The 24427-nt window shown below is 42.2% G+C and overlaps 1 protein-coding gene across 1 annotated transcript; it reads left to right on the plus strand.

Moving 5' to 3' along the window:
• The first annotated feature begins 1667 nt into the window (after window positions 1-1667).
• On the plus strand, window positions 1668-24119 carry LOC310992731 (axin-1-like). Its single transcript, XM_083980889.1, is given in 14 exon segments — window positions 1668-1811; window positions 2918-3031; window positions 3033-3620; window positions 7848-8041; window positions 8416-8571; window positions 9908-10042; window positions 10325-10421; window positions 11053-11190; window positions 12627-13053; window positions 15867-16047; window positions 16165-16341; window positions 17776-18075; window positions 18856-19005; window positions 20668-24119. Coding segments are annotated over 14 exon segments (2820 nt in total). The 5' UTR covers window positions 1668-1775; the 3' UTR covers window positions 20795-24119.
• The last annotated feature ends 308 nt before the right edge of the window (window positions 24120-24427 follow it).

Consider the following 24427-nt stretch of genomic DNA (forward strand, 5'->3'; position numbering starts at 1 on the left):
GTATTTAATTCTTACTGTTTATCATAAGTCACATAATTACTCATTACAGTCTATGAAAAGAATAGCGTTTATTTCATTTTGTCAAACGGTGTAATGACCTGTTGCCGTCGGTGGGGGCGCTGTTGGACGCGATTTCACCACCTCGACATAGAACTACAACAGATAGAACTGATATGATCTATAAAATCTGTTTAATACCAGTTTAGTGGTGGAAATTAATTCAGCAAGTTCATTCATCTGCTGTCTTTAATTAACAGTGATTCTTTACATAGGTTGGTTCATTCATTAATGCTGTTTTTTCCTTTTCTGTGAATACTTTTTTGTACTCTATTAGGCTATATATAATAAGAGTTACAGTAAAAAAAAAAAAAAAAAAAGACAATTTACATTTCAACTCCAGAACATGTCATTAACCTGTAAAATATGATGTTATGGGTCAGTCTATATGTAAAAAATGACTTATTCACGCTATGCGTTGTCTACTCAAAATACATAAACCACATTTGCAATACTTATTCTGCGCTTCAGCTTCACAACTTTTCCTTTTAACAAAGTATTTTTGAATGATAGTGTTGATACTTTCATTCAGTTAAAGAATGTGAATACCTTTAGTAGTGAATCCTCTCTTTTGAAAGGCTGAAATCTCCAAATATTTTGAGTGAACTGACCTTAAAACGTTCTGATCTGAGATTAAAGTATTTGCAGGATGTTTTTTGGATTAATCTATTCAGCTCAATATAAAATATGCCTGCATAAGAGACTGTGATGATGTACATGCACTTTATCTGAAGGCTGCGGCTAATGATTGTTTTCATTACTGATTCATTTGCCCGTTATCAAATTTTCCCTTTTGAAAGGCTGAAATCTTTTGGTTGAGTGACATGGCTGAAACAGTTATCAAAGTAGTTGAATATTATCTTATTTTTTTATTTACAAATAATCCATCAAGTACTTTTACTTACATTTTGTTTTAATCCTCATGTACTGTAATGTGGATTTCTGAATGCAGTAACTGAATACTTGTACACTGCTAATTAAACAAGAATAGTACGGTATACTTTATTAATCCTTTGCAGGACATTATTCAGCAGCTCTAATAGAATAGAATAAAGAATACAGATACGATAAAGAATAAGAATACAATAACTTAGGCTAGCAATAATATTAAGGATACAGTAACAAAATCTGCATAAAATGATAAGGAGACATAAAGGTAATAACATTTACAGACAAAGCAAACAACTGTAGAGACAAACAGACAAAAAATAAATAAATAAAAACAGAACATAATGTCATAGAAAAATAAGTACATAAACACATAAAAACTGAAAAAAAAGTAAATAGGCTACTATTTTTATGTTGTACACACCAAAGAAACCAAAAATCAAACAAAATATACATATTTCGACCTACATCTATTTAAACAATTGAAATGAAAAGAAAAAAAAAGGGGGTTTTCGTTTTAAATAATCATACAGAGGTTTTCAATCGTTTATAAATGTCTAATGTTTTCATAGCTTTATGGTAGCTAAGCTAAATTAGCGTCACTGTGCGTAGCGTCTATACGTCACGGATCTACAAACGTGCTACACACAGCGTCGGCGCGCACGTACGCACGCACGCACGCACGTATTCTCTCCGCTCCGTATTATTGAAACCAGCCACCATGGGGAGTTAAGGGCAAGACGACGGGTTTATTTTCGTTAATATTTAATATTAAAAAAAGCTATCCACATGCTGCGTTTCGGAGCACACAGTTCGCGCCAGTATCCCCAATGCAGCGGATCAAGGGGATCGGGCTTTCAGAGACGGTAGGACGGACACTTTTGTTGGGAAAACACGGAACGTTAACACACCTTAGCTAAAGCCAGCTAGCTCGGCTCGGCAGTTAGCGAGCGAGCTAACCCCAAACTAGCAGAGCGGTGCAGTGCAGCCCGGCCAGCAGCAGAGAGTGGTGCTGGTGGGGGGGTATAGTGGTGGTGGTGGTGGAGAAAACGTGCCCTCGCTTTCTTGTTTTGTTTGTTTGATTGATTTATCGATGTGAAATCGCGCGGATCTGATCGCGTTTAGCAGTTGGAAAAGTTTGGCGTCGCTTCTTGTGCGAGTTTGCGCCGCACGGATAATAATAAATGTGTCCAAAGTACGTTACTAGCGGCGGCGGCGACGGCGGCGGTGGTGTGGAGGTGTTTTGCATGCAGGCCCGTCTTGTGTGGTTGGTTGGTTGGTTGGTTGGTTGTAGAGTTTGTTTCTGTACCCATCCCCCCACCGTCTTTGCAGGCCAAGATGAATGAGATTCTCACTTTAAAGGCACTGGCATTGGTGTCGGTGGTGGGCATTGCTACGAGGCTCAGCTAGCTGTCTTAGTTAGCATGGTGCTATTTTTTTGTCGGTTGGTTTAGTAAAAAAAAAAAAAAGAAGAAGAAAGACAGAAAGAAAAAATCTGGATTAGTGTGAGTTTTGGTTTGCACAGTGTCTGGCTTTTTTAAAAACACTGTTAAACTGACGACAAAAAAAACTTGCATCCATAATATGATGTTATTGTTATTGTCCGGTGTCTCGGTTGGTGTTTGTTCATTGATGGTAAAGATACTATTGATTTTTAAGACATTACACATATTTGTTAGCTTTCGTGCATTGCTGAGTTAATAAACATTATTTTTTTCTTTTGTGATTAATCTCATCCACACATATCTCCTGTGCTGTGCAGTTTCATTTATCTGGGTTTCACATCTCATTTTCTGACTGTAGTGCTGCATGTGTGTGTAGATGTGTGTCAGTGATCTGACACAGAGAGAAGCCAGAGATGAGTCAGTCGTTTTTTCATCATCTTAGTGATAGTGTTTTTATTTCCTTTGTGCAGCCTCCCACTGCTGCAAAAGCTTTAACCGCTTTTTTTCTTGTGTCTTTTCCATCACAGGGTGAATCGTTTGCCAGCAGAGTCGTTGCTCGAGGCGAAGATCTGACCGCTGCCTTGTGCAATCAGAGACATGAGTGTTGTCAGAGAATTACATGGGATCGGGTACAGGGGCGGCGGCGGCGGCGGCGGGGTCGTGGCCTCTCTGAGCGGTGGCCCTACCCACTTCACTGAGGATGCCCCGCGGCCCCCGGTTCCCGGCGAGGAGGGCTCCGATGTGGATCCCCCGGTCCAGTCGGCCAACACCCGTCCAAACGCCCTCTCCCAAACCCTGGGCTACCCGCCGTCGACCTCGTTATCGAAAATGGGGGATCCGTCGAGCTACACGCCCTCCTCGTCGTCCGCGACCCCGCGTCGCCCCGATCTGGACTTGGGGTACGAACCCGAGGGCTCGGCGTCTCCGACTCCACCTTACCTGAAGTGGGCCGAGTCGCTCCACTCGCTCCTGGACGACCAGGAAGGCATCCAGCTGTTCCGAAACTTCCTGTGCCAGGAAGGGTGTGCGGACCTGCTGGACTTCTGGTTCGCCTGCTCGGGGTTCAGGAAGACGAGCCAGGAGAAGAGGGGCAAGCTGGCCAAGGCCATCTACAGGAAGTACATAGTCGACGGAAGCGGGATTGTCTCCAGGCAGATCAAAGCGGCCACCAAGAGCTTCATCAGAGACTGTGTGGGACGGCCGCATCCAGACCCCGCCATGTTCGAACAGGTATGTATTGTAAAGACGGCGCTGATTTCACGCTTGTAAAGAGTCCTCGTGCACGTTGGAGACACAGAGAGGATGTCAGCGATTTTGCACAGACTGTATTCTGTCCATCTTGGTTCTTTTAATAATATCAGACCAAGCCAGACTAAATGTTTGAAAGTTCAAACTGTGAAGGCGAAGCAGCGTTTCTGTGCAGACTGGCAAGAACACAGCCACTTAATCTGAATATTCATATCGTATTTTTTTTTACACCCAACAAGTTCTGCCGTCGGTGTTGTTGATGGCAGAGAACATCGTGTTTCTTCCCTCACAGCTTTAATCACTTCTCCTCAGTGCACATTTGTTTAAATGCACATAAATCCACCGTAGTACAGTTATATATCTGTTATATCTATTATATTAAAGGGATAGTTCACCCAAAATTCAAATTGCACTCATTATCTACTCACCCTCATGTCGACTAAGGGCTGGGAGAAGTTTCAGAGTCCTCCGTGGCTTCTCTGAGGTACAGGGGGTCTCGGCGTAGCAGTGCATGTCCATATAACGGTTGCAAATGGATACCACTTTTCTTCGTAACAAAAAGACACAGCAATAAACATCCAAATACCTCCATGCTGCTCGTATGTAATGTCCGCCTTGTATTGAAGCCCCGAAATGCGAAATTGTTCCGAAAAAAATTAAATAAGTCTATATTTCAAGCTTGTTTGTAGCGGAAGCTCCTCTTCCTGGTCCGTCCAAATCTCGCGCAAATTTTGGGTGAACTATCCCTTTAAGCAGAAGATTTAGGGGGTACGCACCATCAATTGACTCACAAAGCAAATATTCACATTTCTCTCATTATTCACCTTTTCATTCATGATCCGCAAACACTGGCCTGCCACTGGTAATGAGAGAGTCTTTGAGTCGCTTCTTCCATGTTTCACCCGTGTTAAAAGAAAAATAGCAAATTTACTGGTTGCACATGCGCAAGTAGATGGAAAATGTACTTGCGCCGTCTCAAAATGCCGCTATTTAGAGTCAGTCTGGAGCCCTGTTACTTCAACATTTCGTGAACTTGAAAGCCACATCTGCTTCCATCGTTACTGATGCAAACCAGACTTAGCAGAGGTTTGAATGAATTGAAAATCAGGCCTAATCTAATTTCAGCCTAGTCCAGACTATATGTGTTCATTTCATAATGAAAATGTACGGCATTAGTTAGAGAAAATCATTTATTTTGCAGCGCAGGATAAATGTTGTGAAACTGTTGTTGCCCGTCAAAGACGTGTCGACTCGACGACACGCAGCGTCGCTCCGCTGGAGAGATAATTTTAGGGGCAGGAACCTGCGGCCTTGGATCTAAAACTGGACCTGCAGTCAAAACAAAGTCGTTGTACCTGAGCACCTCGGCAAGATTTTCTCAGCTTCTCAGTCGTGTTGCCGTGGTTGTAAAAAGGTTGTAAGATAAGATAAGATGAGATATGCCTTTTATTTATCACACAATGGGGAAATCCACACTGTTGACAGCAGCAGTACACACATACAGTGCACACAGTAAGAGCACTAATTATAAAGTTAAAATAGAATAAAAAAAAAAAATACAAAACAAATAAAGCTATTGGTTGCAAATACACTCTACAGACAGTGCAAATGCAGGTATAAATATAAAAACAGTGCAGAATTTCTTAAGTAGTGTTTTTAAAATACTGGATACTGTTCAGGGTTTCCGCTACATGTAATTGATCGTGGCGCACCGCCACGGCAAAATAAAAGCCGCCACACCTTCAGAATGATGATTTTTTTTTTTTTTTTTTTTTAATGTTAAAACAATGTAAAGCAGGTTTTCCACTAGGGGTTGCACAGACTAGTCCCCTGCTCCACAATGACGTTTTGAGCTTGACGTCGACTAGTCGCTGATCATGTAACAGTAGGCTACAAGAGTAGCGGCTTGAAACAACAGCTGAGTGCGCTGAATGAAAAAAATACGAGCGCAGTCAAGCTGGATAGAACGAGCGCGTAGGCCCACCAGACAGGAAGTGGGCACAGAAAAGGCGAGAGAATCCGGTCAATTTTCAAAATAAAATAAATGATAAGTTTGCTTGTCCGTCTATAAATATTTGTCAGTTGCGTCTGCACACAAGACACACATCCATAGGCTACATACAGCGCTAGAGACAGACCTGTGTGTGTGTGGAAAACCGAGTAGCAGACGGGTCGATGTTTGACCGGCGTGGAGAGAGAGAGCAGGAGAAACTGCCGCTTCCGCGGGCAGTGTGTCCGGCTGCCGGCAATTAAAAAAAAAAAAAAAAAACTCCGCTCTTATCGACAGCTTTACGTCGCGCACAACAACAACAGCAGCAACCAACCAGGAAAAACAAAAACTGTGAGTGAAACTGTGACTGAGCAGGACTGTGATGGTGACGAGGCCTGTGTGTCGTTTTCCTCCCTAATTGTTTAATGAACAGTAGCTACAGTATTTTCTTTTGCACCTGTATGTTACAAAAAAACAAACTGATTTACAGTTTGTTGTTTATAAAGCTGCTGTTCTGTGGACTCATTTCTGTGCGTGAGCTGTCAGTCAGTGAATACAGATTGTTGCAGAGCATTTCCCTCCTCCTGGGATTTTAGTTATGATGGGAAAAATATGAATGATGTCATCAGCGACTAGTCGACGATCCGGTCGCGCACACCGCGCACCCCCCCCCCCCCCCCCCCCCCCCCGTCGATCAGACCACCCTCGCCGCCACTCTTTAAAAAAATCCTGGAGGAAACACTGCTGTTGTCAATCTGCATGTGTCGCCTTCAAAAGTACAGATGAATGTTTTCTTGTGTGTTTTTTTCCCCCAACGTTGGCAGCCAAACCACAAAAAAAAAGAGACCAAATTCAGTTTTAGTTTCGTGTTTTTTTGGCTCACCCACCTGAACCCTCTGTCACCCTCCGGTCCTTTTGATGCTTTGTCTTCTGATATGACGTGTTTTTTTTTTTTTTAGTCTTACGGTTCAGACCCACATAAAAGTGTAAAGGCTGCTATCAAAGGTCTCATCAGCAGAGTCCGACTGCAGCGCTTCACACTTCATCACCTCTGCAGAACAAAGCTGGTTTTCAGTTTTAGTTGTACTCCACAATCTCTCCCTCTCTCTGTCTTTCGTTGTCTTTTCTAATTCTGTTTCCCCCGCAAGATGTTCAAATGTCAATACATTGAATTCCTAATTAAAACACCGGCGCCTTAAAGACGAGGCGAAGGGTTGCAAAAGCGCGTCGAGCAGTGAGTGCACGTTGACCCTCCTCTCCTCTACGCCGCGCTGGGTGTTAAAGTAGCTGCGTAGTCGGTTACATAAACGCGGGTTTACCTCGGTTCACTGTGTTGCTCTCTAATTGGTAACAGTTTGCTTATGTGATTATTGTGGCTTGTGTTTGCACTTAAATGTAAAAAAAAAAAAAAAAAAAAAAATCCAGAGCGGCGTGAAGAGCAGGAAGGGTCACAACCTTTAACACACTTAGTTCATGACGGGTTTGTCCGCCGCAATTAAATCACGGAGTGTGCCTGCGTGATTTAATTGTGCGCTGATGATGTTATAGGGCAAAGATGCGGAGTGATTGTTACATATTTGGGCGTCATGTGACCACTGTGTGTGAAGGAAAAAGAGAATATCCGCACACTGGATTAAGGCTCCCATATGTTTATTGGGTAAATGCAACGTTTCGACCAAGAAACGTTGCATCGAAACGTTGCATTTACCCAGTAAACATATGGGGGCCTTAATCCAGTGTGCGGATATTCTCTTTTACCTATTTCTCTGACCCTACGACTATCCAGCACCTGGCCTAAAATAGGACTGGATGTGCACACAACTACTCTGTTTTTCTATGTTTTTATTATAACCTTTATTTAAACTCGGAAATACATTGAGGAGCAACCTCATTTACAATATAGCCGAGACAAAACACAAAACATTTGAGGACAAGACAAAACACAAAACGTTTGAAACATATATGAGCATATCCAAAATCTGAAATACCAAAAATTAAAGTGACAAATTGAAAACAGAGAAGTCTCGTTAAAAACAGGAGCAGTTGGAGGTCAAATAAGATGCAGTTATGGATATAAATTGTCCTAATGATAAAAGTGTGGTAAGTTTCAGGTGGTTTTGCAGATTGTTGCAGGTTGCAGGTGCACGGGAAGAAAACCTTGACTTTCCAAATTCAGTGTTAACTGTGTGTGTGTGTGTGTGTTTTTGTGTTTGTTCCAGGCCCAGACGGAGATCCAGGCCATGATGGAGGAGAACACCTACCCTCTGTTCCTGAAGTCGGACCTGTACCTGGAGTACACACGGACGGGAGGAGAGAGCCCCAAACCCAACCCCAGCGACCAGAGCCCCTCGTCGGGCGCAGCCAAGCCGGTGCCGGGTTACTTACCCACGCTGGCCGAGGACGAGGAGTGGAGGTGAGACGATGCCTGAAGATTTGATGTAAAAACCAGCACGTTATGACACTTATTGTCGATTAAATGCACTTTAATATTGTACCACTCCTTGCTCCTTCCGACCGAAGCTACCACTGTGTGATATATTGTATTTGTAGCATGTTGTACTTTGTTTTGTCCTTGTCTAAATGTTGTTTTTAGTGTGAACTGCGGGACTGTGGATGGAAATTAGCTTTAGCGCTAAATCTGGCATATTTACTGTACATTTTGTATGTTCATGAATGTGCAGGATCCCGTTACAAATAAACAAATAAATGAAATGAAATGTCGCTTGGTCCCACACCGACAAATTACTGGTGAGATAATTGAAATTGTATCCAATCTGATGATCTCAGGTGTGGGGGAGGAGGAGCGCAGGAGGCGGAGGAGGAGAAGGATGAGGAGGAGTGCGGAGACACACCAGAAAGTCGGCTGACTCACAGCCTGCTGATGCACACGGCGCCCCAGAGAGCCACGCCCAGCAGGAGGAGGCAGGACAGCAGGGAGTACAGGTGTGTGTGTATATGTGTGTGTATATGTGTGACAGACCTACAATCCACTTTCTCTCCTCTCTTCTCTCTTTTCTCTCTTCTCAGCGCGCAGGGTGTCACTGTCGGCCCTGCTGCGTTTGCTCACGCTTCGGGGTCGTTCAATAGAGTACCTGCAAATACATTTTGTTGAAATGTATTGAAATGTTCACAAGGACTTTCATAAATTCCTACAATGTTGCAGCGCTGCCGCCTTTGCAGGTTAAAAAGTTAATGACAGCGTCTTGAAGTGCAGGAGCAATCAACAACCTTGTTCACAATAATTCAATCTAATGTCAATATAGACCCAATCATAATGCTCATCATATATTAATAAAAAACCATGTGCCCAGGCCCCAAAAAAGAAGACATTGTAACAGTAAAATCATTCTATATATCCTTATTCCTAATTATTTAAGCAAACAATCCACACATGCAATCATATTCGGATAATTCACAAGTCAGTTTATTAAAACACGAAATATCTTGGCCTCAGTGCAAATTAACAATCTGAGATAAACCCAAAAAACTCTTCTTTGCCACCCCACTAAAGCCACAGCGGAGTCGGTGCTGGCTGCCATGCTGACTGGTAGTGATCGATGTCAGACACGTGCCAAGGCTGTAACCCCCGCCCCCTCCTTGGCAATTTCATCGTGTATTGGCAATCTAGAGCAATGATAATCCACAATATGAAATTTAGAGGCAGTCCCCTAGTGTGTGTGTGTGTGTGTGTTGATAACGGGTTACAGGTAATTTCCTGTAACTCAGAGTGATGACTTTTTAATATTTTTGTTTATTCTATGTTACTTTTGACACAATTTAAAGGAAATTACGTCAATATTTGTCATTGCATGAACAGTTTATTTTCATACATGTCAAATATACAAGTGCAGTGGAGTTGTCACATTTTACCGTAGTAGTGGAGCAAGTACAGTAGATTAAATCTATTGAATACAACAAAAACATCTGCACATCGACGTCTGTTGATAATTCAGCCTTCACACTGGTTGACTCATTGCATCAATTTCAAGCTATATTGTTGTGTCCTGAATGAAACTACATTGAGATTACATATCTAAGTTGGTAAAATCATTATTCTGTTTATTTTAAATGGCTAAAAGTGACAAGAAATTAAACATGCAGACTCAGAAGAAACCAAACATGTACCTAGATCAGCCCTGGATACTGAAATTGTATTAAATATCTTAGAAAAATTAATGATCAGACCAGTTTTCCTCCAGTTGTCTGTGAGTAAATTGAATGTGTTTATATTTTCCTGTGAGTTCTCCTCATTATAAACCGTCTCCTCCCCCCCGCTCAGGCCGTGGAGGGAGCCGGTGAACCCGTACTACGCGAACATGGGATATGCTCGCGCTCCAGCCACCAGCGCCAACGACAGTGAGCAGCAGAGCATGTCGAGTGATGCAGACACACTGTCGCTGACCGACAGCAGTGTGTAAGTACACACACACACACACACACACACACACACACACACACACACACACACACACACACACACACACACACACACACACACACACACACACACACAGACTAACCACCTTGAATAATCCAGTCTAAATGTTAATGTAGTTATTAATAAACCAGACACTGTGTCTCGGTTTGTAATGAACGAGCTGTTATAAGATGTGTGTGTTGATGGCTGTTTGTGTGTGTGTGTGTGTGTGTGTGTGTGTGTGTGTGTGTGTGTGTGTGTGTGTGTGTGTGTGTGCAGAGATGGTATTCCTCCATACAGATACCGGAAGCAGCATCGTAAGGAGATGAATGAAAGTGCCAAAGCCAATGGACGTGTGCCCCTACCTCATATACCTGTGAGTTAAACGGACGCTGTTCATGCTACATGCACACCTTTTGTTGAGCCATGTGCTGTTATTGCACCCGTAGGAGATAATAAATGCTCATTATAATAATATAAATAAGTTATATTCTCACTTTATTTTAAGGGGTCCTTGTTCCTGTGTATCTACCTAATTAATTACAGTGTAATTACCTATGTAACCGTATGTAATAACATGTACTTACATTGTAAATACATAGTGTATTTTGGTGTACTTACAGGTCCTTGTTACACTTGTAATAAGAAATGCTTGTGCAAAGAGAGAGGCCACTTTGGCATTTCTTATTACAAGTGTAACAAGGACCTGTAAGTACACCAAAATACACTATGTATTTACAATGTAAGTACATGTTATTACATACGGTTACATAGGTAATTACACTGTAATTAATTAGGTAGATACACAGGAACAAGGACCCCTTAAAATAAAGTGTTACCTATTCTCATTATTAGGTCTTATTACAGCGATATTTAATGGTTTTTACCTTGTATTCATCCGATATGTGCTAGATGTCACAGATTTGGCGTTACAGTGTCAGAAGCAGATGTGTGCAGGAATTTGTGGCCTCTAATTTTTTTTTTTATGTCGACGTGTCTCCATGCAGCGCACGTACCGCATGCCAAAGGACATCCACGTACAGCCTGAGAGGTTTGCTGCGGAGCTAATCAGCAGGCTAGAGACGGTTCTCAGAGAGAGAGAGGCTCAGGAAAGACTCGAAGAGAGGCTGAAGAGAGTACGACTGGTGAGTGCACAACAGCACAACAGCACAACATACTGTACGTGCCTCTCATGATGCGATGGGGCGGCAATGCCAAAGAGGAAGAAGAAGAAGAAGCTGTAATTCATTCCAGATATTCACACTCGTTGCCTCAGAAAATGCTCTGTGAATTATTACGAGCGAAAGTCACATGGAGAAATTGGACAGTTTATTTCTTCAGTAATGAGAAACTGTGCGTTACGGTTGGCAAATCGGCTCACGGCGAGTTCAGCCGCCGTGCAGGAGGGAGGCTCCATGCCGTGCTGGGATTTTATAACCCCGAGAATGTGGCCAGGATGTGCACTTCATAGTAATATTTCTCTGACGGTGTGGAAATCTCGTGTTTTCACATCACGGATGAGAATCAAAAGCAGGTGTATTGCAAAAGCAGAAACCACAAGCACATGATAAATAACAGTGATGTAAAAAGTCCTAATTCAGCTGATCCAGGTTCGGATATAAATATCGAGTATGTAACCTTGGTGTGTTGCAGCCTCGGTCTGAACTCACAAGACACAAGCTGTAAATGCTCTGTTTTAAAACTAAATGAGCTGTTTAGTAGAAATCTGAGAAGATTCTGCAGCAGAATAATGAATTCTGTCAAAATCATTTGAAAAAACACAAGAGAAATTAGTGTGTTTTGTTTTTATATTATGTTTTTCTTAAATAACGCAGCATTAAACAGACAGGGAATCTTAACAACAGGCTGTTAGTGTTGTTCAATGATGTCACTTTATTTTTAAATAAGAAAAAGCCAAATACTTTACATTACATAAAGTTTGTCTAAGCAAATTTCCGTCTGTAGAATTTGATGATATATTTAACGCAGAAGGAAACATAATATTTCACTGAAAACTGGTGTAATTATTGAACGCCACCATCACTACTCTTATGTCTTGTATCATGAGTGGGCTGTACAGTATGCAAATTAGGGCTGCAACTAACGACTATTATTAACGATTAATCTGTCGATTATTTAAACTGATTAATCGGTTAGTTGTTTGGTCAAAGAAATGTCAATCAGTGTTTCCCAAACCATGTCCTCAGATGTCTTGTTTTGTCCACAAACCAAAGAGAGACTCAGTTTATCGTCATAAAGGAACAAAGAAACCAGAAATATTCACATTTAAGAATCTGAAATCAGATAATTTTGACTATTTTCTTCTTAAAAAACTACCCAAACAGATTATCAGATTATCAAAATAGCTGATGATTGATCTAATAATTGATTATTGTTTGATGAATCGATTAATTGTTGCGGCTCTAATGCGAATAAAGGTTGAATTTAATTCATGCAAACTGTCACAACATTACTGTTTATCATACTGATACTGAAATTATCTTGGACACATTTTACATCATTAGTCTCATGTTTTATACAATGTTAAAATAAAACGTTTGTCTCTGTTTGTTCCCAACAGGAAGAAGAGGGGGACGATGCTGACATCTCCATGACAACCTCCATGTCTTCTCATAGCATACCACTCCCCCTCCCCTCGTCGTTCCCACCTCTCTACGGCGCCCGTTACTCAGAGACCACTGCCAACACGGCGACAGTCACCACTTACGGCGGCCTGGTCGCCATGGAGGATTCCCACGACGACGACCCGGAGTCTATCTTGGACGAGCACGTGTCGCGCGTGATGAAGACGCCGGGCTGCCAGTCGCCGGGGGCAACCAACAGCACCTTAGGAGGAGCAGGAGGAGCAGGAGGAGCAGGAGCAGGAGGAGCAGGGGGCCGACACACTCCTCCCAAGTCGTCGCGCTCACCCGACGGCGGGACCGGACCGCCTCACTACCCCCCGCACCGAGGGGCGGGGCACAGTCTGCCCGCTGCTGGGGTCAAAGGTAAGAGGCTGAGGAGGAGGAGGAGGAGGAGGAGGAGGTGGAGGAGGTGGAGGGGGAGGCGGCTGAGTCTGAACCCTGAAGCATCATTTCAAAAAATTGTTATTTTCATTTTAGAAGATTTAATCAGCACTGATTAAAGGGATAGTTCAACATTTTGGCAAATTGGCCCATTGCCATAATCCCTATAGTCATAGCAGTAGGTTCGTTACCTTTAATTGTCAGTGCAAGCTATTTTTAGAACGGCGGAGCAGAGCCGCGAGCTGCTCAGAGCTACGCTACGGAGGCTAATGGGATTTCTTGGTTTTCCTCATCAAACTCATCAAATACACAATCCAACAACTCCAAAAACGCTCTGGTGGACAAGTTGTGACCTGCACATTCACCACGCTATGAGATAATAACAGAACGTTACGAGACAGAGTTGTTTTAGAGGTAAATTCATGCAAAACCACTGATGCACGTTCCTGTTGGGGGCAGTTTTTCAGCAAGCAGTCTCTGCATTTACCTTGAAAACAACTCGTAACGCTCCGTTATTATCTCATAGTGTGGTGAATGTGCAGGTCACAACTTGTCCACCAGAGCGTTTTTGGAGTTGTTGGATTGTGTATTTGATGAGTTTAATGAGGAAAACCAAGAAATCCCATTAGCCTCCGTAGCGTAGCTCTGAGCAGCTCGCGTCTCTGCTCCGCCGTTCTAAAAATAGCTTGCACTGACAATTAAAGGTAACAAACCTACTGCTAAGACTACATGGCAATGGGCCAATTTGCCAAAATGTTGAACTATCCCTTTAAATTTCAGGCCGGTTGAGAACTGTAGCAGCTTAGAAAGTGCTCAAACAGGCGATCGCGGGCTTCGAGAGGTTTTGTACACTCACAAGGACTTGGCTGAAAATAGAAACAGACCCGGCTTCTAATTGAGAAACGGCTTTTATTTGCTCAGACCCGTTACACCCACTACAGGAGACCGGAGTCTATTTGAGACTCGGCTTTTATTTGAGAATTTGCGGTAATTGTAATATTATATTATATTATCACACATTGTCACAATTAACAAAATATATAGCTGAAAATGTTCTTGGCGAATGTCACACAAACAGATGGAAGTTGCACATTCGCTCCAGTGTCTATTTACAGCAGCAGCACGGGGCCTAATGAAGAAACATGTCACACTGTGAAAGCAACAGTGTGTCTCAGCAGAACAGACACACACACACACACACACACACACACCAACTACTCGTTAGTGGGATCAATTAATTATATTGGTCCTGTAATGCAGTTTTGTTGACTAAGTGAAAACGATGGAGTATCACCTGTTTTTGCCTTCGAGGTAGAGAAACACAAATTGGCTTTAAAGAGCTAATATGAAACACGAGTCACAGTGAGCTGTCGTTGGAGAGATTTGGGTTTTTTAGGTGTTGGAGTAATGTGTTAGTTGAATCCGTGGTGGCAGTCTGGGTTCACATGCTTCCTGGAAAACCTGGAAAATCATTGATTGATTTTCCAGTCATAGAAAATAGAAAACTTGTCCTGGAAAATGTTTTATCTCATCGTGACATCGGCTACCAGAGCTCTGTCTGTTTGACTTTGAGGTGATGAGTGTTTTCAGTGTTGGATCATTAGCACAGAGCTGCAGTGGGCCTGGTTTAAAAACAAAAACAACATGTTTGCTTTGTTTTATGATACATTTGTCATAATTTCTAAGCATGTAAGAGATCATTTCATGAATTAGAGCCACTGCACATCTTTAAATCAGACTTCTATGGTGTGAGAGAGGAATAAACGGATAAATGGACAAAATAAGGAACAAGTGACACCTGTCAAAAAGAGCACTTCTCCAAAGCATGACAGAACAGGGGATGTATTAGTGTTTGGTGACGATATAAGGCTGGGAGATGGGTGCAAATTATTTTATCACGATATATTTTTCCATATTGATCAGTTCTTGATATTTATCATGATCTGTATTTTTTGCTGATGCTGCCAGTTCGAGGAGCATTGTTGTCTTTTTTTCTACCAATCATCAGCTTTAAGATAAATGTGTCTATCACATGACCATGAGGCTCTGGTCTTTCTATTTATTTGAACAAGTTGTTGATGAATATTTAGCTTTTTACTCAGTTTACAGTTTTATTGTCCTGACTCGTTAACGACAAGCAGCCTTCACGGTGATCTGCAGGTTGTTGTTTCACTTCACCGCTCTGATGCGACGCTCCGTGTGTGTGCGTGCGTGCGTAGAGCTCCACACCGGACACACACACACACACTGTAAACCTGCATCTACGGGAGCCTTAGCGCATGTTCTTTGTGTTAGATAGATTGTGTAGATGAGCCAACACATGAGACGCGTTACCGCAGAATAAACATCACGAGCAGCTCCCGTGTTTTCACAGTCAGAGTTTTCTCCTCAACTTTTCTAACCATCGCATCATCCGGTCGCTCTGACACCACACTGCCAGGCTTCTTGTCATAACGACCCGAGGCAAACGACTTTTACTTAATCTTTAGCTGCAGCTGCTCAAACAACAAACTATACAGGCGTACGACAGGAGGAGGTGTATCAGACGGCACAGTGACAGGCACAGGCGGCTGTCGCACTTATTCCTGAGGAAATGTGACCATAGCAGATAATAGAAATCAATCAAAAATGTATTGCGATCTCAATTGGAGATCGTCTCATTGCAGAGCCCTGGTGTGATAACATGTCTGTCAGACTGTAGCAGCTAAAAAAAAATGTCCTGCATAATGATTTTTCAAGAAAAGTGCTTTTGTGTGAACGTGTCGCTAACGGATCTCCGTCTGGTGTGGTGGCAGGTATGCATCACCACAAGCAGCTGTACCACCACAGAGGACGAGAGGGACAGGAGGAGGCGGGCTCCAGGTCTCAGCCCAACTTCCTGTGGAACGGAGGAGACCCGGCCGGCCAGTATCCAGGGAGAACGCGTAACTACGCCGACGGGGCCGGAGCCAGCACGCTGGAGGGGATGGGCTACAGGTAAGAGACACGGAGAGAGAGAGAGTGCGTTCGTAACGTTTGTGTCGCTGAAACATTTTATACGAGCTGTGTGTTACTCAGATGACTTCAAGTTTGTGTCGTCTGTTTGCTCTGCAGTAGTAAAGGCAGCACGCTGTCACGGCGAGGCTGTAAGAAGACCTCGGAGACGTCGGGTAAAGGAGAGGAGCCCGGCCGCGGCGTGGAGACCCAGGTGCAGCTGGAGGATCTGGAGAGAAACCAGAAGATCCTGCAGTGGATGATGGACGGAGACAGACAGAGGAAGGGCTCCCACGGGTGAGTCCAGTGACAAACAGACAGTTTTGAAAGTGAAGAACTGAATGTTTAGTCTTTTTTAAAAAGATAATATATAGTTAAATTATTTCATGAATGGCGTGATCATTTTACGCTGTCAAAATCAGTGTGTTTACATGAACAGCTAAGAATTGGGCGTCCCGTGGCAGTTCTGCCCTTGTCCCAGTTCACATGCAGCAGGTTCTCCTGAACATAGGTGGCGATATGCGTCGTTTCAGCGGCTTCATACGGACTCCTTTTTCTGGACTACTTTTTTTTTTTTTTTTTAAGTATATTTTTTGGCTTTTCGTGCCTTTATTAGATAGGACAGTTCAGAGTGTGACAGGAAATGGGAGGCAGAGAGGGGGGGAATGACACGCAGGACAGGGCCGTCCGACGCGGGACTCTAACCGGGGCCGCCTGCAGTGAGGGCTATAGCCTCTACACATGGGGCGGGTGCTCCACCAACTGAGCCAAACACCGCCCCGTGGACTACTTCTTTGTCACCCAGTAAATAACTGGATATACTGTAAATAACTTAGAGTTCGCAACTACAGTTCCCAACCGGTCGGGGCTGAAGATTTACACAAATGACTCTGGTTGGGTCGGTCCACGGGCCTTTTTCCAATAAAACACTTTTTCTTGCTGGTTGCACTTCATGAAATGCACTTAATCGGTCCCGACCCATCAGCCCAGGCGCTATTTTATAAATCTATCTATCTGTCTGTCTGCTATCGATCGTTCTATCGATTGTTCTATCTATCTCTTGTTCTATCGATTGTTCTACCGTTCTGTTTGGCCGGGTTCAGTCCGGCTTCTATGCTTCACTTTGTGCGTCTCTACTGTTGTGACACATGGGCACATGCATTGTCTGGTTTCAGTCAGATTAAGGCATCTTCATGAAGAAGAAAACTATTTTCCAATCACATCATCTGGATGTTTTAGTTGGATCTGGAGAAGTCGGATTAATGCGTTTACATGCACTTTAGTCGCCCGGTTATACTCGGAGTAATTTAAGGACATACTTTGTTTTTCATGTAAACGTACTGACTGACACATTACAAGTCCAGCGTTCACTTCTCTTTCGGCTGTGTTTGCCTCCACCTGAGGAGGAAGAAAACCTGAGGGAAATCTCTTGTTCTTTAGCTGCTAAATGTGTGACCATGATCACTAACTTGTCTGCCAAAATACATATTTTAGCTCTGTCTTATCATGGAGATAATATTCATGCACAGTGTCATCCCCATTGTGGGTTCAAGTGAAGTCAAATGAATCCAGCTGCATAACAAATGTATGTAAATGCTTTGTTTTCATTGATTATTTGAGGAGCAGTAAATCAGCCTGAGGTCAGTAGGTTCAGTGCTTTTGTCTGTATATATTTAGTCAAGTCCTTTGACACTCATCCTCTCTCTCTGTCTCTGCGTGTGGTCGTTCCAGCGGCAGCACCAGCAGCTCCAGGAGAACGGGAACCAGCAGCGAGTCGCCGCGTCCCACCTCGGTGGAGCGGCCCGGCGCCGTGCACCCCTGGGTCTCCGCCCAGCTGCGCAACAACCCCTCGTCGGTGTCCACCGCCATCCCCGGCTCGTCGTCCACCCAGGTCCAGCCCTCGCACCCGTTCATCCAGGACCCGGCCATGCCCCCCAACCCGGCTCCCAACCCCCTCACCCAGCTGGAGGAGGCTAGGAGGAGGCTGGAGGAGGAGAGGAGGAGGAATGCACTACAGCAGGCCAAGCAGAGGTGAGACGTCGGGGCAGAGTTGATGTATACAGAATAACGTTAGATGTTGATGTACGCATTCTCACTTTACAAAAACAGACTCACTAGGTCCACACCCCGGTTTCAATCCCTGAGTATTCTTCCTATTTTTGCTGTAAATACTTTTCAAATACGTATGTATTTTTGTTTATCAATCTATTCACAAGTTACTTCCAATCTGTTTCCAAACTGTATATCAGTTCACTTCTCAGATTCATACTTTAAACACTAGGTCAGCAAATAATCTTCATCACACTTTTTTCAAATCTACTTTTTCTCAGTTAGATTTAGAGGTCCGCACTTTTGGAATTCATCACCAATTCACCTTAGAAACTGCACAAGCATAAATTCATTTAAGAAACAAATAATTCACTTTCTATTGGCCCAGTTGAGCAATGCATAATCCACATATTTTCACCACACAATATTGATTTTCTCTCTCTCTCTCTTCTAATTGTTTTATGTTGTTCTTGACATTACTGTAAATTAAATTTATGTTGAATGTTTATCTTTAGGAGGAACCAATTGACAAGCCCTTAGGGTTTTTTTTTGGTTTCTCCTGCTTTGCCTTATCTACTGTATACTTTGTATGTTTTTTGTTGTTGTTCCACTTTTTAATATGCTGTTTTATATATCTTCCATGTGCTAATAAATACAATACAATACGCAGCAACAGAACATTACGTGTTCCTCGGTGGCCTTTGCCTGGGGCTGTTTGTGTGTATATGTTCCTGTTGTGACATAAATCTCCTTCTCGTTCAGGCATAAGTCTGGAAAGCGCCAAGTGTGTGAGAACATGACGGTGGCTTACTACTTCTGTGGAGAGCCGATCCCGTACAGAACGTCAGTCAAAGGCCGTGTGGTGACTTTGGGCCAGTTCAAGGAGCTGCTTACCAAAAAGGGCCACTACAGGTGAGAACAGCTGATGCACTGATATGAAAACTGACTAATGTACGGGTTCATGAGATAAGAATTATAATGTAAACAGAAAGGGACGCTGTTTATTTGTAAGTGCGTCCACTCGACATCTGAGTGACATGAAGTACAGTACTGCACATACTGTACTTCTAGTGCAAAACCATTGAGGCCTGGAGTGGGCCTGGTTTAAAGGGACAACGAGGAGTTTTGGAAAAGCGAAGTGTTTTCACACTACATTTATGAGCCTCCGCGCACACCGTGAAATTCTTTGACCGGCGCAAGACGGACTCATGTTTTCATTCATAAAGAATTAAAGTCAGAGGTCCGAAGACGATCACATACCGTCGTTGTTCCGACCATAAACGGCGATTCGGCTGCGTTATTCTCATGACTCGCCACAAAACCGAAAGTAAGGAAACGCCGGTCGGCTCGCCCAGCATTTCCACCACCACTAATAATAACAAAATAACGATAGAGACAAAACGATATATTTATCGAAAATGGGCCCATTAACAAGTGTGGGTAGCGGAGATTCATCCACATTAACGTGAGACTTTTTTATAACCAAATAGAAACTCCTCGTTGTCCCTTTAAAAACAAGAACAACATGTTTGCTTTGTTCTATGATGAATTTATCTTAATGTCTTAGCATGTAAGATGTTATTTCATAAGTTAGAGCTATAGACTGCACATCTTTAAATCGGACTTCTAGGTGTGAGAGAGGAATAAACAGATAAATGGACAAAATAAGGAACAAATGACAACTGTCAAAGGGAGCACTTCTCCAAAGACAGAACAGGGGATGTATTAGTGTGTGGTGTGATAAAAGGCTGGGCGATATTGCAAAATATTTTAATCACAATATATTGTTCCATATTGATCAGTGGCAGCAAAACCATTAAGCAAATTAAATATGTGCTTGTAGTCACCGAGTTACTCAGTGTGGCTCTTAAACAGACATAATAATGTAACATAATCATTATTATAATAATTAATATTATGTTGGCAGATAATGAAATTAGGGATGTGAACGTGTACTAAAATATGTACACAATGTGTAAACTGTGCAGTGCTTTCCGTTGAAACGTGTACACGGTAGTGTCCATCGGAAATTGCGTGTATCCTTTAGGGATTTTTATTAACTGTTTCATTCCATGTAAACGTTTACACGTGTACACTGACACACCCCTAATTGAAATAAGAAGCTCAATTTCAGTTCGAATGGTCATTTTTAAATTTAATTTAATTTCATAAATAATAAGATTATGGCTTTATTGGATTTATGTTTGTTTTGCTATATTAACATCTTCAGAATATGATTTATAGGCCAGGACTGTTATAGAAGGATTGTAATCTACTTGTACTTGAAATTTTGTTGTGTTAATCAAAACAAATTGATGAATATTAATAGAAAGGAATATTGAATTGTCATTTTGACAAATTAATTTGCGATGAATAAAGTTATTCTTATCTTATTATTCTTATTCAGCCCTATAATGCATCAAAAATAGAAGTAAACATGACAAATCAACATTTCAATGTGAAAATTGAGTTTGACCCCTCTAGTTAAACTTAGAGGAGCAGATTATCCTATTGATTGTTACTGTCATATAGATAATTGTACCTGAGAACTAATGACTTCTCTCTCATGTGCAGGTTCTACTTCAAGAAGGTGAGCGACGAGTTCGACTGTGGTGTGGTGTTCGAGGAAGTTCGTGACGATGACGCCATCTTGCCCATCTTCGAGGAGAAGATCATCGGGAAGGTGGAGAAGGTTGACTGAAAATCTTTTTGTTTTTTTGGAAAACAGGAAGACGGAACAAAAATTACAAAAAAAAAAAAAAGATTACAAATAAAAACACAAATAACATCATTCGGAAGAGAGGAGATCGGAAGAGAACATTCAGGTCGGATTGGAGAAAAATGAAACGACAGAAAGTAGAAAGATGGACGGAGAGCGGGGGAGTGACGGAGGAGGGGGAGGTTTTGCGCTGCATGGTAGAAGCTCAAGTATTAAAAGGAGGTGGTTGTTGTTTTTTTTAAAACTGAATATCTGGACGTCTGCGTCGGCTCCTGGATCAAACCCACATCAAGCGAAGAAGCTCGGCCAGAGGAAACGAAGAGGGGAGGGAGGTGGGGAGGGGAGGGAGGGAAGGAAGGAAGGAAGGAACATAAATTATTTCACCTGTCTTGTCTCCACTGTGGATATCGGAGGAGGAAAGCTGTTTAAAACCTGATGTCTGACCAGTCTTCCACTTCCACTGCGATGGATGGGAAAAGGGTGAGGGGGGGGGAGGAGGAGGAGGAGGAGGAGGAGGAGGAGGAGAGGATAAAAAGTAGTCTTCCACTTCTGCTTCGGAGGAGCCTGTCCTCCGCAGACCATAACGATGCTGCTACATTACCACGGAAACTCTTCAATCGGTGCTCGGGACAGTCAAGAAACCAGTTTTTTTTTTTTTTTTTTTTTTTCGTTTTTTGTTTTGTTTCCATTCGGGAGTCGTCTCGCTGCCTTTTGCTGTCTCTGTTCCTCATCAGCTGGTGACAAAGGGGAGAGGACAGAGGTTTTTTTGGGGGGGAGGGAGGAGGAGGAGGGGGGGAGTGGAACTTTTTTCGCCTGCTTCTCCTCTCACTGACTTCATAGCCTCAAAAAAAGAAAAAAAACGGAGAAACTTTCTCACCCTTGATTCCTAGATGTCATGTAGTGATCTTCTCTCACATCAACATGTTCAGACAACAGTTCTCTACATAACTTGTTTACCAAAGCTACATATTTTTGATAAGACAAGTATCCCCCTAGCTACTTGTTTTCATTTTATTTGAATTGTGTATGTACAAGGCAGGTACTGTTACTTACTAATGCAGCCTAATTTCGTCATATCTCAACTTAATTTTTGTATTATTGTGTATGTTTTGAAGCTAGCTCATTAGTCAACGTCAGCGCAGCCATTTTTTGTTTTGTTTTTGTTTTTGTTTCTTTCCTCTAATCCACATCCACGCACCTCAGTTCTGTACTGTTTACCTTTTTTTTGTTTCTTTTTTTTTTTTTTTGAGTGTGCAGTTCTGTTGTTCACCTGCGCGATAAGAGTCTAAAACCATAGGGTAACTTTTCATTTCCATCCTCAGAAATCCTCACGAGAAAAAGAAAAGAGGAGTGCACACTAAAGGTGTGTCGTCTTTGCCCAAACGGATCACACACACTGTCCCCTCGCGTTACGTATCTTTCTCTGCTTATATCTCGAGCCTGTGTACAGAACTCGGAGCTCAGTCGAGGTGCCTGCCCGGCCAGTGCCATTAACTATCTATGATGCTTATTCTGAAGCGCGTCGGTGAGTGTGAGAGGCCGTGTCGGTCGTTGTGTGTCTGAACTCAGCCAAAGAGCATAATGTAACCCCCCCCCGTCCCCCCTCCCCTCGTGCGCTTACATGCGTGTGTCTGTGCAGTCCCAAGTCTACGAGTATCAAATGTAAATGTGCTTCTTTTTATCTCCTTTTCATCATGAGCAGAAAGGAATCTCTTCCTTCCTCTTGCAGATTCCCCCAAAAATTGAGTTTTTAAAATCTGGAGTTAATCCTAAAGGAGGAGTTTGACAGTTTGAGAAATGTGCTTGTTTGTTTCCTCGCTGAGCTTTTGGGGTGAGGAAATACAGACATACAGCTGTGCAGCAGATGTGAAGCCCACAGCAGGCAGGTGGGTCAGTAAACTAGGCCTGCAACTACTGATTGTTTTCATGATCAAATAGCCAAGTATTTCAAGAGAATACCAAGAGAGAAGTCCTTTTTTTATATATATATGAACAAACTTTCCTAAAGCTAAACTTTTTCTTAATTGCTTTGTTAATTTAAAAGATTAAAGATATTTCTTTAAGAAGCAGCACATTCTCCCAATTTAGGAAATGAGACGAGAGAGTGTTGAGTTTTTCTGCAAGAAAATGATTTTGATTCAACTCTGTTTTTTAGCCTTAATGCTAAACTAAAGCTAACAGGCTGTTGGCTGCGGTTTCTTATCTAATGTACGGACACAATGTCGGTCATCTTATTAAAGTTTCATAAAGGAAGCAACAAAAAAAATGAAGTTAATTTCCAAACCAACGTCAAACTCTTCCTTTTTTCTGCCTCTCAACATCACTGGAGTACAGCAGTATCGCCGCGGTACCATTACATCACAATCATTAAAAAACACAACGTACACTGCACTGACGGCACACCAGCTATGTAAGCTGAATGTAATCTGACTTTTTAAAAACTTTTACCCGCTATATCCTCAAAGGAAACCCCTTCATCAATTTTGTCAACGTCATCATTGCCAGAGTCTAAACCTTCAGTGCGGATCTCCAACTCCTGGTCTGAGTGTTGTGTTTTGTGTTTTCTAGTTAACTGAATGTGTTCATCAAACTTAAGGGGTCCTACAGAAAAGGTCTTGTTGCAGGAATGTCGACTACAATTTGTCCTGGTTTTTTTTTTTGTTTTTTAGCCCAGTAAGGGAAACATAGGATCATAAAACATTTGTCCTTACTTCAACACATTTTGCCTTCAATATAAAATTTTAAATTTAGATATGTATTTGTTTATAAAAAAAAATGTAATTTTAATAATCACCAAGCATGTTCTTTATAAGGAATGTTTTCCTGACAAGTTGAATTATCTATTTTGTTTTAATGTCTATGTGTAAGATGCTATGGCCCTCTGATATATTTTACCTGTTTTGTTGGATCGCCCAGGGACAGTTAAAATGACACATTTGTTAAAGAGTTGTTTCTTGTGATTATGATTTGATGGACAAAAACAAACAAGCGCGTCTGTCGTGTTGTCGATTTGTGTGAAACAGTGCCTTTATCATGTTATCTCTCAAAAAATATGTTTATTGAACCAATCCATGCTTTTTAAACGCAAGTTTTTTTTATTTTTCAGTCGGTCCCGTTATATTTTTTAGCCGCAGTCATGCTTGCTCACTTCTGTTCTGATAGACTCTCTGCTGTAAATATGTACATTACCATTTCATACGTGTCTTCAGACCTGCACCACATGTCCATGGTGTTTCTGTTTTTCAAAGGTAAACGCCAAGATGTCACTGTGCTGGTTCCACTTGTACATTTCTTTTAAAAAGGTACTTCATAATAAAGATGTTGAAATAAACCTTCCCTTGCATTTGGTTTTCATGAAATATTTAGTATCCACCTTTTCTTTATTGCATTTCTTAATCAAACATACAATGAGTGACCTGTTGCACATGTTTTAAATGTACCATCATCTTTTTCAGCCTTTAATAATTGATTTTTACTTAATTAATAATGAATTAATAAACAGATTTGTACACAGGAGAAGTGATGACGTCATGTAGTGTTTCAGGTATTGTACTGTACTAAATTGGTTGGGCTGGGTGTTCTCAGTTGCCATAGATAGGGATTAATCAAGCTGCA

The sequence above is a fragment of the Trachurus trachurus genome (assembly GCF_905171665.1).
Source record: "Trachurus trachurus genome assembly, chromosome: 1".
Lineage (NCBI taxonomy): Eukaryota > Metazoa > Chordata > Actinopteri > Carangiformes > Carangidae > Trachurus > Trachurus trachurus.